At 62.7% G+C, this 13,258-nt stretch overlaps 3 protein-coding genes across 3 annotated transcripts in view; 1 reads left to right on the forward strand and 2 right to left on the reverse strand.

Annotated features, from left to right (window-relative positions):
• CHLRE_17g736474v5 (uncharacterized protein) overlaps nucleotides 1-2,506 on the reverse strand; it is a 13,117-nt gene extending 10,611 nt beyond the window's left edge. Inside the window, exons 1-3 of the mRNA XM_043072554.1 lie at nucleotides 1,579-2,506; nucleotides 1,315-1,461; nucleotides 939-1,013 (exon numbers count right to left, since the gene is read on the reverse strand). Coding sequence (XP_042915013.1) covers nucleotides 939-1,013; nucleotides 1,315-1,461; nucleotides 1,579-1,757 — 401 coding nt within the window. The 5' untranslated portion in view covers nucleotides 1,758-2,506. The remainder of the gene's footprint in view (nucleotides 1-938; nucleotides 1,014-1,314; nucleotides 1,462-1,578) is intronic.
• A 110-nt stretch (nucleotides 2,507-2,616) lies between these two features.
• CHLRE_17g736511v5 (uncharacterized protein) lies at nucleotides 2,617-9,028 on the forward strand. Its single transcript, XM_043072555.1, has 2 exons — nucleotides 2,617-2,752; nucleotides 2,850-9,028. The coding sequence occupies exons 1-2, from the start codon at nucleotides 2,717-2,719 to the stop codon at nucleotides 7,680-7,682; spliced, it is 4,869 nt and encodes a 1,622-aa protein (XP_042915014.1). The 5' UTR covers nucleotides 2,617-2,716; the 3' UTR covers nucleotides 7,683-9,028.
• A 145-nt stretch (nucleotides 9,029-9,173) lies between these two features.
• CHLRE_17g736550v5 (uncharacterized protein) lies at nucleotides 9,174-13,176 on the reverse strand. Its single transcript, XM_043072556.1, has 5 exons — nucleotides 12,899-13,176; nucleotides 12,466-12,609; nucleotides 11,722-11,947; nucleotides 11,206-11,275; nucleotides 9,174-10,724 (listed from the first exon to the last, which is right to left on the reverse strand). The coding sequence occupies exons 1-5, from the start codon at nucleotides 12,952-12,954 to the stop codon at nucleotides 10,624-10,626; spliced, it is 597 nt and encodes a 198-aa protein (XP_042915015.1). The 5' UTR covers nucleotides 12,955-13,176; the 3' UTR covers nucleotides 9,174-10,623.
• Between the last annotated feature and the right edge of the window lie 82 nt (nucleotides 13,177-13,258).

The raw sequence follows: 13,258 nt of genomic DNA on the forward strand, positions 1-13,258 counted from the left end.
CATGTCAGAAATGATGTACTAAGTTCTATAAGCATAATTGAAGCCAGAAAGATTGCTAGAACCACTTGGAGGTGGGCACAATGTGAGTTGGGCACGTGGCAAAGACTTTGCATGCCCTATTGCTGCTCCCTTGTCATCACGCACAAGTAGGCATGAAGGGATGGGATTCTCATGGCCCCACATACTCGCATCAATGTGCCTTGCCATTCACCAAGATGTATTTGTATGCTGTCCTGTGCTGTGTTGCATGTTGACAGACTGCACATGCATGGTGTATTGGTGTGCCAGCACATGCTGCCCTTTCTCCTTCGTGTGCCACACTGGGGGCTGTGCTGCCCAACCCAGCATCCAACCTGCCTGCCTGACTCACCCCTTCACATCTATGTACGCACATGTGGCCTGACATTCAATTTGCAATGTATGTGAATGATGGATGGGCTTTGGAAGTGCAAGAACAATCAGCCACAACAGGTTGGCGTGCCAAAGGTCCTTCAGCGGGCCTCCTGCCCCTGGTCGAGGGGAGGAGGGGAGGAGGGGAGGAGGGGTGGCGGTCGGGCAGCGCCGCGGCGCAGCATGCACGCGTGTGCGTACGGCGCAACCTGGCGCACTTGGCGCGTGCGTGTGCTGGGCGTACCATACGTCATTGCGACCATCCGGATCATGGTGTTACCGCTGTACAACAGGCGTCCCATGGCCGCATTGCATGCATTGAAAGCATCAGTGGCGTGCGTTGGTGTGCGACACGCATGTGCATGTGCACACACCGGGCGGCAACACAGGGGTCCCGTGTGGGTGGGCTCCCAGCAGCACCTCCCCCGCCTTCCAACCAGTCAGTTAGCCAGCAGTGGCGCCCTTGACAACTGCACAAGCCCGTCGCCCAACCTAGCCGCACAGCCGGGCGCCCGCATTGCATTTACATGCTACGCACACGCACGCACCTGGCCGCATAGATGGTGGTTCCGCCGGAGTTACAGTCGTAGTAGGGCGACCCGCCGCCGACCCAGGTGGTCCCACTGCGGCGCCCGACCACAGAAGGAATGTACACATGCAATCAACGCGCCGTACGTACGACCCGACATCACACATCCAGAAAACATTGGCTGACTGGCTTATGGGGTTGACCTGGCTGGCGGCACCGCACCGCAGCTATCATTTGGCTTCCCTCCTCCCCGCCCCGCCTCTCCACATCGCTTGCCTGCCCGCCTGTCCGCCTGACCCCGAGCCACGCAGCCGAGCCCGGCCCGGCCCAACCCAGTCACGACCCCCATGCGAATGGTAGTGACACCTATACGGTCAGTAAGCACGGCCGCCCACCTGCACATCTGTGCTGCTGCGCCAGGCAGCAGGTGCAGCAGCGCCAGCGCCAACAGGAGGCGCATGAGGTGCCGCAGGCGCTGGGCCGCTGCACCCCCCCGTGTGCATGCCGCATGGTGCTGCATCGTTCCTGTGACGCGCTGCGTGCTGTTTGCAGGGAATCGGCGGCGGGTGCGGGTGCATTGACAGCTCCGGGTGCGCGGCCCCGGCTGTCCACAGGGCGCTGGCACGCTCTGCTGGCGGGACCGCGCCGTTGGAGCGCACGTCGACAGCGGCGGTAACTTCCCGCCGGGTAAGCGTATACAGCCGTTATCGCTGCCGCTGCTTGTCACAGCTGCGGCGCTGCCAGCCTGGCCTGCCCTGTCAATGCGGCGAGGAATCGGCATTCCGGAAGCGGCATCGCCAATCGCCCGGTGCAGGCTACACAAGTCATGTTCCAGCATGGCTAAACGCCGCAATTTGCCCTCATTTCAACAGCGGCAGCCGAGGAGCGCATAGCTACATTTGCTCTTATGAAGTAATTGCCAGTGATTCCTCTCATATAATAAATAGCGCTTAACGAGTTGAAGTGCAAAAGTTCGCGAGAAGAAATTTGAGAGGGGACCGCGCCTGCGAGCAAGGTGGACCCGTAGTTTGTCCTTATCATAAAGTGGTAATACTAAACACGACGCGTATCCATGAGTGACTCGCCCGTTTAGCATTCTTGCAAATCCTCATCGCAACTGACACGCTTTCGTGCCATCTTCTCCGAGGGTGTTCACCGCCGCAGTGCCTGTTGATTGCAGTACTTGTCCAGTTCCAAAACATTATGTCTCATATGGGTCTTGCCCCACAAACGGTCTCGCCACGCCTCGCCACGCCACGCCTCGTCAACTTTGAGCTTTGTAGGGCCCTTCAAGCACATCCCTGCCGAGAGCCCTGTAATCGCCTTGCGAATTCTTCTGCAACTTGTTCCTATTGCTGCATGAATCCCTTCTCTCCCGAGGTGCGGATGTCCTCATCGTCGCGCTTTGTCTTCAAGGGCGCAACGTCTCGATGGCATGCTCCCTGGTTTTAGGCCTCCTCAACTCTATGCACAGGGTGTACTGCCTCCTGTCCTCAAATTGCCTTCTGCTTAATACGCAATCTACACCTGGGTTCGGGCAATGGCGTGCGTGGTAATTGAGACCTCAATGGGAGTCGGACGGGTTACATGGAGGGCGCGTTAGTCAGCCCAAACTGTAGAAACTATTTGTCAAGCACCGCCCTGATGCTTATTCGATTGGTATGGAGTAATACATGCTAACCACTCATTACCTATGACAAACGTTACTGCTGAGACTGCAAGGAGCTAGAACCAACCTCAACGAGCGGTAGCTGTGCCGAGCTCACGATTTCCGTCACTAGGTGTTCATGAGACATCATGAGGACTGTCGAAGATTACCGCGATGAATTGGTGGTAAGCTTTTGACTGCTGGGCATGCCGCCGGTGATTCACATACATCCTTGTCACCGGTTTTGCAACCAGCATATATATTACCGTGTTTTTCTTGTAGACACGCCAACACGTAGTCAAGGCGGTCGACCTGCTGAATGTGGCGCTGGCCAAGTGCCATCGCCGACGTATCAACTTCGGGGCCAAGTGCGGCACCGACTTGACCTTTGAGCGCTCCAGGCGCAGTGAGCTGACGTACTGCCTCGGCGAATATGACTCCGCTGAGCCCGATGACTTTGGGGCGCTGGACTCGGAGCTCGACGAGCCTCCCGCCGCTGGCAGGCCCGCCATGGCACACACGCGCAGCGCCTGCTCGGTCAAGTTCCGTGAGATGCCGGCAGACGGCGACGACGATTATGACGGCGACTCAGATGGAGAGCAGGGCAGGGAGCGGCAGCAGTCAGTCTCGCTCCATCGCGCAACCTCGGGTCGCACTACCTGTGGTGACTCCTCATCGGTGATGGCAGGGGAGGGCAGCAGCACGCGCGCCTCCCGCGCCCCCAGCGCCAGCAGCGGCCGTGCCCCCAGCTCCCGGCGTCACGAAGGCGGCGGTCCCCAGCTTGAAGACCCATGCATGGACTGGCGTGCGGCCAGCACGCTTCTGGCGGTCTCCAAGGTTCGGCGCATGTCCACAATGGAGGCGCGGGCCTACATGGAAGAGGCCGCACAGGTGTCGTCGGCATCTGCTGACGTGTACGGCGACGCTGCTGCTGGCGGCGCCGCCGGCGGCGGCGACAGCGCCGGCGGCCTGGTGTGGCTGCAGCGCGCGGGCTGCATGACCGCACGTGGCGCGGGCCGCGCCCGCCGTCACTCCATTTGCAGCCTTCTGGTGCCATCCACCTCCGCGAAATCGAACGCCTCCGCCGGCTCGGCGGCGGCTGTGCCGCCGGGGCCCCCGCAGCACCAGACGTCCGGCGGCAAGGTAGCTAGCGGCGGCGGCGGTACGGCAACTGCGTGCAGCATTACTAATGGGGCCGCCGCCGCCGCTGCTGCTGGTGCGAACGCAACGGACGCTACCGCCGATGCGCCCACCACCGCGCGCACTGCAGGCGGCGGCAGCACAGCCTCTGGCAGGCACCGCAGCGGCGGCAGCGCAACCGTGGAGCACGAGGCCGCACCCTTGGAGCAGGAGGCCGCAGCGGTGGTGGGCATGCTAGCAGTGGGGGGTGGCACGACATTCAGCAGCACGCGGCAACGGGTGAAGACCGCCACAGGCAGCAGCAGTGGCGCCACGGCTCGCCAGCTGCAGTCGCAGACGACACAGGCGGCGGCGCCGCCTGCAGCGGCTGCGGTGGAGGCGGCGGAGATGGGCGCGAACCCCAGGCTGACGGAGGCAAAGCTGCTGCACTACCTGTTCAACAACGCCGGCGCGGCCGCGCTCACAGCCGCCGCCACTGGCCTCGTCAGGGCGGATGCCGCCGCCCCACCCCCAGCGCCGTCGCCAGGTCTCTCAGCAGGCGATAACGTGCTTCAACAGCCGGCCGCTGCCACGGGCGCCACAGGTGCGGCGGCCGCCGATGCCGCCCAGCCGCCGCCGCCGCCAGCGCTGCCCTCCCCTCCCACAGCGTCGCGGCAGCAGTCACACCACCGGCCCGGAAACCGCCGTGCCTCCGTGGAACTTGGCAGCTTGGGCACCAACTCCCTCTCCACAGCCCTGCAGATGATTGTTGGGAGCGGCGGGGGCGGCGCCATCAGCGGCAGCTTTGGCGGCGCCGCCGCCGCCGCCGCCAGCGACTCCACGGCGGGTGGCGGCATTGTTTCACGGCAGGATGCTGGCGGCGGTGCCGCAGGGGATGGCGGCATGAGTTACGTCGGTTACCTACCGCTCGGCCTGAAGGGCAGCAGTAGCAGCAGGCAGCCCTGCTACAGTGGCAGTAGCTGCAGTGGCGCTGCTGCCCCTGCTGCCGGCAGCAGCACCTACAGCCTGCACGCGCCCATCCCGCCGCTGGCCTTGCACCACGCCAGCAGCAGCCCTATGGCGGGGCGCCACGAGCATCATGGCAGTAGCAGTGGCGCCCTGCTAGACGCCGCCGCATGTGTTGCTACAGCCGCCGGAGCCTCCTCGGCCCTCCGCAGCGCGCCCCTGCCGCACCTGCGCATGGCGCTGCCTCCGCTACTGGCCTCCCCTGTTGACAACGGCAAGAACGCACCGGGCGGCGGCGCAGGTGTCGCAGGCTGCGCAGCGGGTGGTGGCTTTCAATGGCCGCGGTTGCCGGAAGGTGGTCTCATCGCCGCCACCTCTGCTGCCGCTGCCAGCACTGGCGCCTGTGGCAGCAGTAGCATCAGCGCCCCGCTACCCGCCATGCACCTCCCACACCTGCGGCGGTACACGACACGCGGGTTCCTGCCACACGACGCCGCCGGCAGTGACGGCGGCAGCGGCAGCCACTGCTATGCTGCTGACGCGTCCGAGCATTCGCTTTCGGTGTCGGGCGCCCCTCGCGGTGGCATGGCCGGGGGCGAGGGAGCAACGCGGCCGGATCCATCCCGCCGCATCCGTGCTGCAATGATGGGTCCCGGCGGCTCCCAAGCCTCTGCACCATCGTCTCCTGCACTCAAGACTTCAACACACCTGGCCTTCTCAGGAGCAGCAGCAGGCTCTCCGCCGCCAATCCGGCACCGGGGCTCCTGCTACCCGCCGCAGTCCCTAGAGTGTGGCGGTGGCGGCCCAGCCACTGCCCCGCACAGCCACATAAGCCATGCTGGCAGCGGCGGCCTTGCCGCCGCCGCAGGCATCCAGCGCGCCCCGACTTGCGGCGGCTCGCCCCACCCACAGCTCGCGGCGTTGCCAGCAGTGCCGGCTGCAGCGGTGCACTTTTACGCGCCTACGCCCCTGACAACGCATCGCCTGAGCATGCACCAGCGCATCATGGCGCTGCCAGTAGAGGGCCAAGCCGCCGCCGACACTGCCTCAGACCGCCTCGCAAGATACCTGGCATCTGACACCAGCGGCGGCGATGGCGGCATCAGTAGCAGCTGCGGCGGTGATGGCACAGCAACCAACCACTACGGCCTCCAGACTGATGACCTTCATCAGCAGCAGCATTACCACCACCACCCGCTGTTGCTTCCCCAGCAGCAGTCACACGGCGTCAATGCTAGTCGCGCCCGCCGCGCCTCTGCTCTGGCCTCGGGGCCTGAGGGCGCCGCTGCTGACTTCGGCGGCGGCGGTGACGGCGGTGCCCGCGGAGTCCTGCAGCTGGGCTCCCATGGTGGCGCCGGCGGCCGTGCCGGCGGCGGCAGCCTCAGCTGCGGGGCTAATGCCGGCGGCCTTGCAGCATTAGTAGCGGCAGGCGGCAGTGTGGGCGGCGGCGGCGGCAGGTGCTCGCCGCAGCCGCTGCTGCCCATGGGCAGCATGGGCCTGCTGGTGTGCACCGCCACCACCGCCACCACCGCCTGTCTTGATGACGTGGACGACGCCGACGACAGCGGCGGCGGCAGCGCCGTCAGCAGCGGCGTAAGCGGTGGTGTGATGCTGTCGCCGCAAGCGGTTGGCGGCGGCGGTGGCGGCGGCATTGGTGCCTCGCGACGGCGCCCTGTCCACCCGTCCTGGCTGCTATCAGAGTGGCCCTGGCTGCCCACACCCGCTGCTGGGGATGGTGACACGGCTGCCGCCGCAGCTGCCGCGGCGCTGGCACCCGCGATCAGGGGCCGGGCGTCGCCGGCATCGTCTGCCACCGGTATGGCAACGAACACCAACGCAAACATTGTGGCACGGAGCCTTTCACGGTGTGGCAGCAGCTTGGCGAGGCCGCTGCAGGCCGCCGGCAGCAGCCGCTTTGGAGGTGCACTCATGATGACACAGAGCCTTGCAAGCGGCGTCGGTGGCAGCGGCGGCGCTCTACTGCTGCCTGCAGGCGCCGGCCCGCCTGCTGGTGCTGCGGCACCAGCAGCCTTGGGCGCTCATGTTGACAACGGCGCGGTCACAGTCCCAGACGGGATGTTGGTGGCGCTCTGTGGTCGCGGTGGCGGCGGCAGCCCGGCGGGAGCGCCGCCGCCGCCGCCGCAGCGTCCCAAGCATGTAGGGCCCGACAGCGTGCGACCGCAGCCGCCCGCCTCACCGGGCCCGCGCCAAGCAGTTGCAGGCACCGCGCCGCCGCCCTCAGTTGCCACGTCTGCAAGCCCCCTGCTGCTGCCGCACCCTCCACCCGAGCCCACGGGCGCCGGAGCCGCCGCCGCCGCAGCAGCAGCAGCAGCGACTGCGGATGGTGATTTCCTGGTCTCTGGTGGAGGCTTGGCAGCGTTGGAAAGCGGCGGCGGCGGCAGTGGCCGTGGATCGCCACTGCGTCTGGGCGGCCGCAAGGCGATGGCCGTCAATGCGCTCTCACGAGACTGCAGCCGTGCCGCCTCCCATGTGAGCAGTATCGGGTCTGCTGTTGCTTTTGGGGCGCCCAGCGGCGGTGACGCGGAGGACGAAGACGATAGCGAGTGGCAGCGACGGCTGCGTTTGGGTGAAGCAGAGAGCAGCTGGCAGCGACGCAGCGTGGCCTGGCGAACCACTGAAGACGGTGGCAGCGAAGCCGAAGGGGCGGCTGCTGACGGCCGCAAGGAGGGTAGCAGACGAGATGAAGCGTCCGTGGGAAGCCGCAGCGGCGGCAGCTTGTGGGCCGCAAGCGCCAGCAGGCGCGGCAGCAGTGCGCAGGAGGCTGCAGCAGCCGGCGGTGGTGGCTGTGCCATGTCTGCCTTGGCGGCATCAGCTGGCCCAGGAGGCGACGGCGGCGCCACCGCTACTGCAGCTTTGCTGCTTGCCAGCAGTAGCTCCGCTCTGGTTGCGGCGGAGGTGTCAGACAGCGCATTGCTGTCGTCATCCTCCGCCTCAGTGCTTGCAGCGGCCTTGCTGGGCGCCGAGCAACAGTCGCAAGCGGCTGGCGGTGCTGTAGGCGTGCGTGGCTAGCGGTAGGGACAGCAGCCCGCCGGTGCGCCGCCGTGGGTCACTCTCGCGCACCGGCGGTGGCAGGAGCACGCATTGCCTGGTTCAGATCGCTTGCGATAGAAGGCGGATGTGCATGAGGGAGGTGGCTATGAGAGTGTGAGACACCAGCGCACACGCTGTGCTCGACGGCGACGTCCCCACTTGCCGAGCTGGCGGTTCTTGCTGGTGCTGGCAGCGTCTGGTCCGGGCAACGGCAGTAGCGCTACTGCCGGCGGAGACACGGCATGTGTCTCGGGCTCCGCAGCCGCAGGGCTGTTTCGCTCGTCCGCTTTTCGCGCACTGTCCCGCACTGGTAGCAGCGCAAAGCGGTTGCTGCCGCTCTCCCGCCTCGCTGCGCAAGTGGTCAAGGCCGCAGCTGCAGCGGCGGCGGCAGCGGGCATGCAGCGGGCAAGGCTGTGGCAACAGGTGGCAAGGAGTCCATGATGGGTGCTCTGTTTGGCGCGGTGTAGCACATGTGGCGTGGCACTGCGGAGCAGGTGGAGCACAGGACCCGGCAGGCGCTTACCGCAGCGACGGCGATGGGGACGAGGATGCGGATGCGGTTGGGGATGTGGCGGAAGATGCCGAGGAGGAGGAGGGCCATGCGGGCAGGGTCGCACACTTGGGAATAAAACAGCAGGTTTGGAACTGCTTGCAGTGGGAGAACAGCTTACGTGCGCTGCGTCTTGCTGTGTTTGGGCCCCCCCGAATAATTGCTCACTTGAAGTAAAGTAGCATGCAGTGTGCTGCCGAAAGCAATTGCTGTTGGTTCCAGCAGGAACACCCCTACGTGGTTCTATGTATGTGAACTGCAAGATTAAGCTGCGCTTTGCAGCAGGGCGACACGTACGGTGAGCGCGTTACTGCCTGTTGCTGCAGGAACAATAAATGCTGATGAGCAGATAGAGTAGTATCTATGCCCCATGTGAAGAATTGTATGGAACAAAGTTACCCATGTCCGTACGTGATTACGGTATGACGGGAGCAAGTCAAAAGCTGCCGTCAGCCCAAATCAGTGGCGGTGTTGTGCTAGCGTTAGGTATCGTGATTTTTACTGCAAGCTGCAGCGGCCGCCATGGCCACCGGCGGCGGCGGGGCCGGGCTGAGAGCCTGAGAGCCTGAACGGCGCTAGCAGGGCGTGGGGCTGAGGGTGCACGTGTCGATTGGCGGCGAGTGACGTGACTAGTTTGTTAGCTGCGGGTTAGCACGGACTGTGCACCCCACCCAACCGGCCACGTCCGGATTTGCGGGGATGCCAAAGGCCCCCAACATAGAGGCGTGTGCTTAGTAGGCACCCGCGTCAAGGTGACTGGGTTGATAACGACCCGGGAGGGGAGGGCTCAGCCCTTTTCCTGCCTCCCTAAGGCAGCCACCTCCTTGTTACTGCAAGATACCTGTCAATGCCCCACGCAGCGCCCCGTGTCCCAAGTAGCTGATGGGTGCAACGCACGCATTAGAAGCAGAGGCGTTCCCCAATCCTCTGTGTTACATCCTCATTTCAATCCGTGGTAGATGGCTTCCACGCGCAGCGGCTGGTGTAGTTTCGCCGCCCCTTACTCAGCAGCTTTCGCTGGTTGAGTCAGACACACGCACGTGCAAGCACACACAAAACACACACCAGTAGCAGCCGTCGCACCCAACAACGTAAGAGACAGGCCGTTTAAGGTTGCGTGCGTGCGGCCCATTTCACCGTAGTTAGGATTGGAAACGCGTATGGACAGGCGGTTGCCCATGCTGTTACTGATAACCAGCCGTGGGGCGGGCACGCCCTTACGAATTACTTCCTGACTAATACACCCAACACCCTCACCTTACACCCTGCACACGCAAAAAAGTGCATGTGGCCCATGTCACCGTTGTTAAAAACTGGAAACACATATGGACAGGCGATTGCCCCTGATACCCGACCATGGGGGACACCCTGACTACTACCAGAAATTACGCACTTGACGCGCTCACCTAACCCTCCCCTGCACCTAACACCCTAGCTACACATGCAATCAAACCCCTGCTGCATGCAAATTGCTCGTACCTGCACGCACGTAGGCCCACAACCTGCAGCCCAGTCAGCATGGGCACTAACCGTATATACATACCGTACTCCGCAGCCTCCTGTACTCCATCTGCTGCCTATAGCCCTGTCAGCACGCACTCGTCGTGGTAACGAACTCTCAAGTTCCCCTACCTCTCACACGTACACACCGCGCGCCGTTAACGTGCGGCACATTGATTGCTTGCGTGCAACACGAATAGCATCATAACGAAGAAACGCCAACAAGCCAGCATGTGTGCATGGGTGGCTGCTGTACACGGGCCCGCGCCGCAGTCGCGGGTAATGCAAGGCCACGTGCGGGCGTATTGACGCCCTGCTCTGTACCCTCTGTGCGTGTGCACTGTATGTATGAACCCCGGCGGCACAGCGGCCGCACGGGCCTGACTCCCGCCATGCCGTCATGTATTTGTTGTGTGTGGTTACAAGGTGGTGAGCACGACGTGCATTCCTGTCCTTGTAGAAACCTAGGCCCGGGCCGGGGGGCCCTTATAACGCCTGCAACACTTATATATGCAGCTAGTTTGGTCCCCGAATGGGGGTGCTTATGCTCCTGTGCTCCCAAATGGAATCTAGTAACGCGGCTAACCTGGCTGGGTCCGCATTCTGCATGACGGCCTGCATTCCGCCTGTAAAATCGATCTCGCTACCCAAACGCAACTGGTCGTAGGCCGTACACCGCATGAGCACATGATTCTCATCTTCGACTTCATTTGCAACACATAGCGGGCAAATCCTCTCCTCCCTAGGTCGTCCATAGGCGCGGTTGGCAGTAAGCGGCCAGCAGCATAGGCGGAACCTCATCAAGGCCTTGTGGTGCGCAACTGGTATAAATGCTCTACTGTGCCCTTGTATGAATGATCGCCAAGCTAACTAGCAAGATGCCATGTTGTTGCAGCGGTTGGAAGGCTTGCCCACGCTGAACGGCCGCTCCAGGTAGGGCCGCCACGAGGGCCAGCAGTCGTTCGAGCGCCCTGTCGCACGGGTGGCGACCGAGTATGTGTGTGTGTGTGCGCGTGCGCGCGCGTGTGTGTGTGTGTGTGTGTGTGTGTGTGTGTGTGTGTGTGTGTGTGTGTGTGTGTGTGTGTGTGTGTGTGTGTGTGTGTGTGTGTGTGTGTGTGTGTGTGTGTGTGTGTGTGTGTGTGTGTGTGTGTTAAAGAGCACAAGGAAAACATTACGCGTAGGACAGTGTATGCGATGCAGAATTACGGCCGTGTGTGTGTATGTGCACGTGTGCATGTGGTTGTGCCAAAGCCTGTCAACGCCTGCCCGCAGGCTGGGATAACCCACCCATCCACACACACGTACGGCGGGTGTACACACACACACACACACACACACACACACACACACACACACACACACACACACACACACACACCAACGCACACGCGCGCGCGCGCGTGCGCGCGTGCATGCATGCAAGCTAGCTTGAGTGTGGTATGTACTACTCACTCTCGCTGCGTTCGTTGTTGGCGCGCACCGAGTACCAGGTGAGGCCCACGTTCATGGTGTCGCAGGTGCCCTGTCGGTGGTGGTTGTGGTTGTGGTAGTGGTCGTGGTGGTGGTGGTAGTGGTAGTGGTAGGTAGTGGTGTGTGTGTGTGTGTGTGTGTGTGTGTGTGTGTGTGTGTGTGTGTGTGTGTGTGTGTGTGTGTTAAAGAGCACAGGCAAACCATGTGTGTGTGTATCTTTGGGTTGGGGGCCGGAGGGTGTCGCAGGCATGCATACACACATGTAGCTCGTGTGCACGTCCTGTGACAAGCCACGTTGACTCGTGCTTGCGGGGCAATGGCACGCGTGGCTGGGCTAGCAGGTGAGTCGGCGGCCCCCGTGCACTTATGCCCCACCAGCAGCTCCGTACATCCCCCTTTGCGGTACCCCATGGCGGCCATGGATCCGTTCTCTCATGATTACCGCACGCCATACTTTCCACAAGTCAGGGCGTGGATTACGTTTCGTTCCCTTCGTACCTGGCAGAAGCCGCGGTGCCACCAGTCCCACCAGTTGGGCCAGTTGGCGTGGCATACGTCCTTGCAGCGGCGCAGCAGCATGGCGTCACACCAGGCAGTGCCGAGGCCCCAGTTGATGCGGCAGCGGTAGCACAGGTCGTGGGCGTTGCAGATAGATGGGGTTGAGCTCGCGCATGTACTGTAGGCTGGTGGGGCTGCTGCAGCCGTCCACGAACGACACGTCATCCTGGGAGGGAGGGAGGAAGGGAGGGAGGGGAGTAAATCGCAGTTTCTTTCGCAGGTTGGGAGGTATATGGGTAGGTGTTTGGGGCTGAAGCTCTGGCATGGGGCCTGGGTTTTGGCTGGCATGGGGCGGGCCTCAAGGCCAGTGTTTCTGGAGTTGGGGAGCCAGCAGTGGACAGGTGGGGAAGCAGGGAGAGGCGTGACCGGAAACCGCCTTGCTTAAACCGTGCTCGGATTCGTGCTCATGAATGTCACCATGCGCTGAGCGGCTGAGAGCGGTTGTGGAAACCCTAGACGGCTCAAGCCCCGCCCCCGCCTGGCCCGCCCCGCCCGTGCGTGCTGACCCGGTCGAGCATACGGTAGGCGTAGCTTAGGGCGCGCGTGCATGCAACCGGCGGGGTAGCTAGTATCACACGTACGCATTGACTCACCGTGTAAGCCCGACTGATCCAGTCCAGGCGGTAGTAGATGCCGTCGTTGGGCCTCGACATAGACGGCCAGTTCTAATGGGTCGTGAGGTGCCGGCCGGAGCTGCTGAGCTCGCTGTCCTCGGGCGTCTCCAGCAACTGGCTAGAGTCAGTGGCGAAGTCGGTCACGGTTTCCAGCGCATTGCGATCGGCGTCTGCCTGGCCGGAACCGATGTCCAGATGCACCGGCCTGCACAACCTGTACACGGAGCACAAGCACGCAAGCGGTCGAGCGAAGTTCGCACTCAGGCAGACATCACCCAACCGGCGGCATTCGTGCGGCTCGGTTCAGACGCTCAGTGCCCACATCATGAGCATGGCATTGAAGATGGCACGGCGCTTATACCCAGAATGTACCTGTCATTCAAGGCCTGCAGAGCGCGTCCTAGGACAATTTTTTATACTGTGGATGTCCAGCGTTTGGCAGCGACTGGGCCACCCGCAATACTAGCCGATACGTACATGTCATTTTAGATCATGATTCTTACCCTGGCGGCGCCAGCGCGACGATCAGCGCCAGCAGGCAAAGAGTGCCAGTAATCATGGTCGCCAAGCGCCGCGGCATTGTAACCCCTGCGATGAATGGGTTGATGCTTGCATTGACACCTAGTCAATAGTGACTGCCATATGGAAAAGTCGAACCCACACTGCCGACTCACCAACTTGCGGCAAAGGCTGGCACGTGTGAACTCGCTCCGTCCCCACCTTTGTTCGTGCACGCTACCCGCTTAAGCAGGTTCAAACGAAATGAGTTGCCGTCAATAGGAAATCGGCCCAAAGCAAAGTTGGAATTACAATGTGCGGTTTGGCCCCATGCAGCAGGGCAATACGTCCGAAAACGTGGGGCC

The sequence above is a fragment of the Chlamydomonas reinhardtii genome, chromosome 17 (genome assembly GCF_000002595.2).
Source record: "Chlamydomonas reinhardtii strain CC-503 cw92 mt+ chromosome 17, whole genome shotgun sequence".
NCBI classification, from domain to species: Eukaryota; Viridiplantae; Chlorophyta; class Chlorophyceae; order Chlamydomonadales; family Chlamydomonadaceae; genus Chlamydomonas; species Chlamydomonas reinhardtii.

Excerpts from the sequence above, each read along its gene's own strand:
- CHLRE_17g736511v5 (XM_043072555.1), top strand. The coding sequence starts at position 2,717 with ATGAGGACTGTCGAAGATTACCGCGATGAATTGGTG. Across the intron at positions 2,753-2,849 it reads ATTACCGCGATGAATTGGTG|ACACGCCAACACGTAGTCAA; the intron begins GTAAGCTTTTGA and ends TTTTTCTTGTAG.
- CHLRE_17g736550v5 (XM_043072556.1), bottom strand. The coding sequence starts at position 12,954 with ATGATTACTGGCACTCTTTGCCTGCTGGCGCTGATCGTCGCGCTGGCG. Across the intron at positions 11,948-12,465 it reads GAGCTCAGCAGCTCCGGCCG|GATGACGTGTCGTTCGTGGA; the intron begins GCACCTCACGAC and ends CCTCCCTCCCAG. Across the intron at positions 11,276-11,721 it reads GGCACCGCGGCTTCTGCCAG|GGCACCTGCGACACCATGAA; the intron begins GTACGAAGGGAA and ends CACCACCGACAG.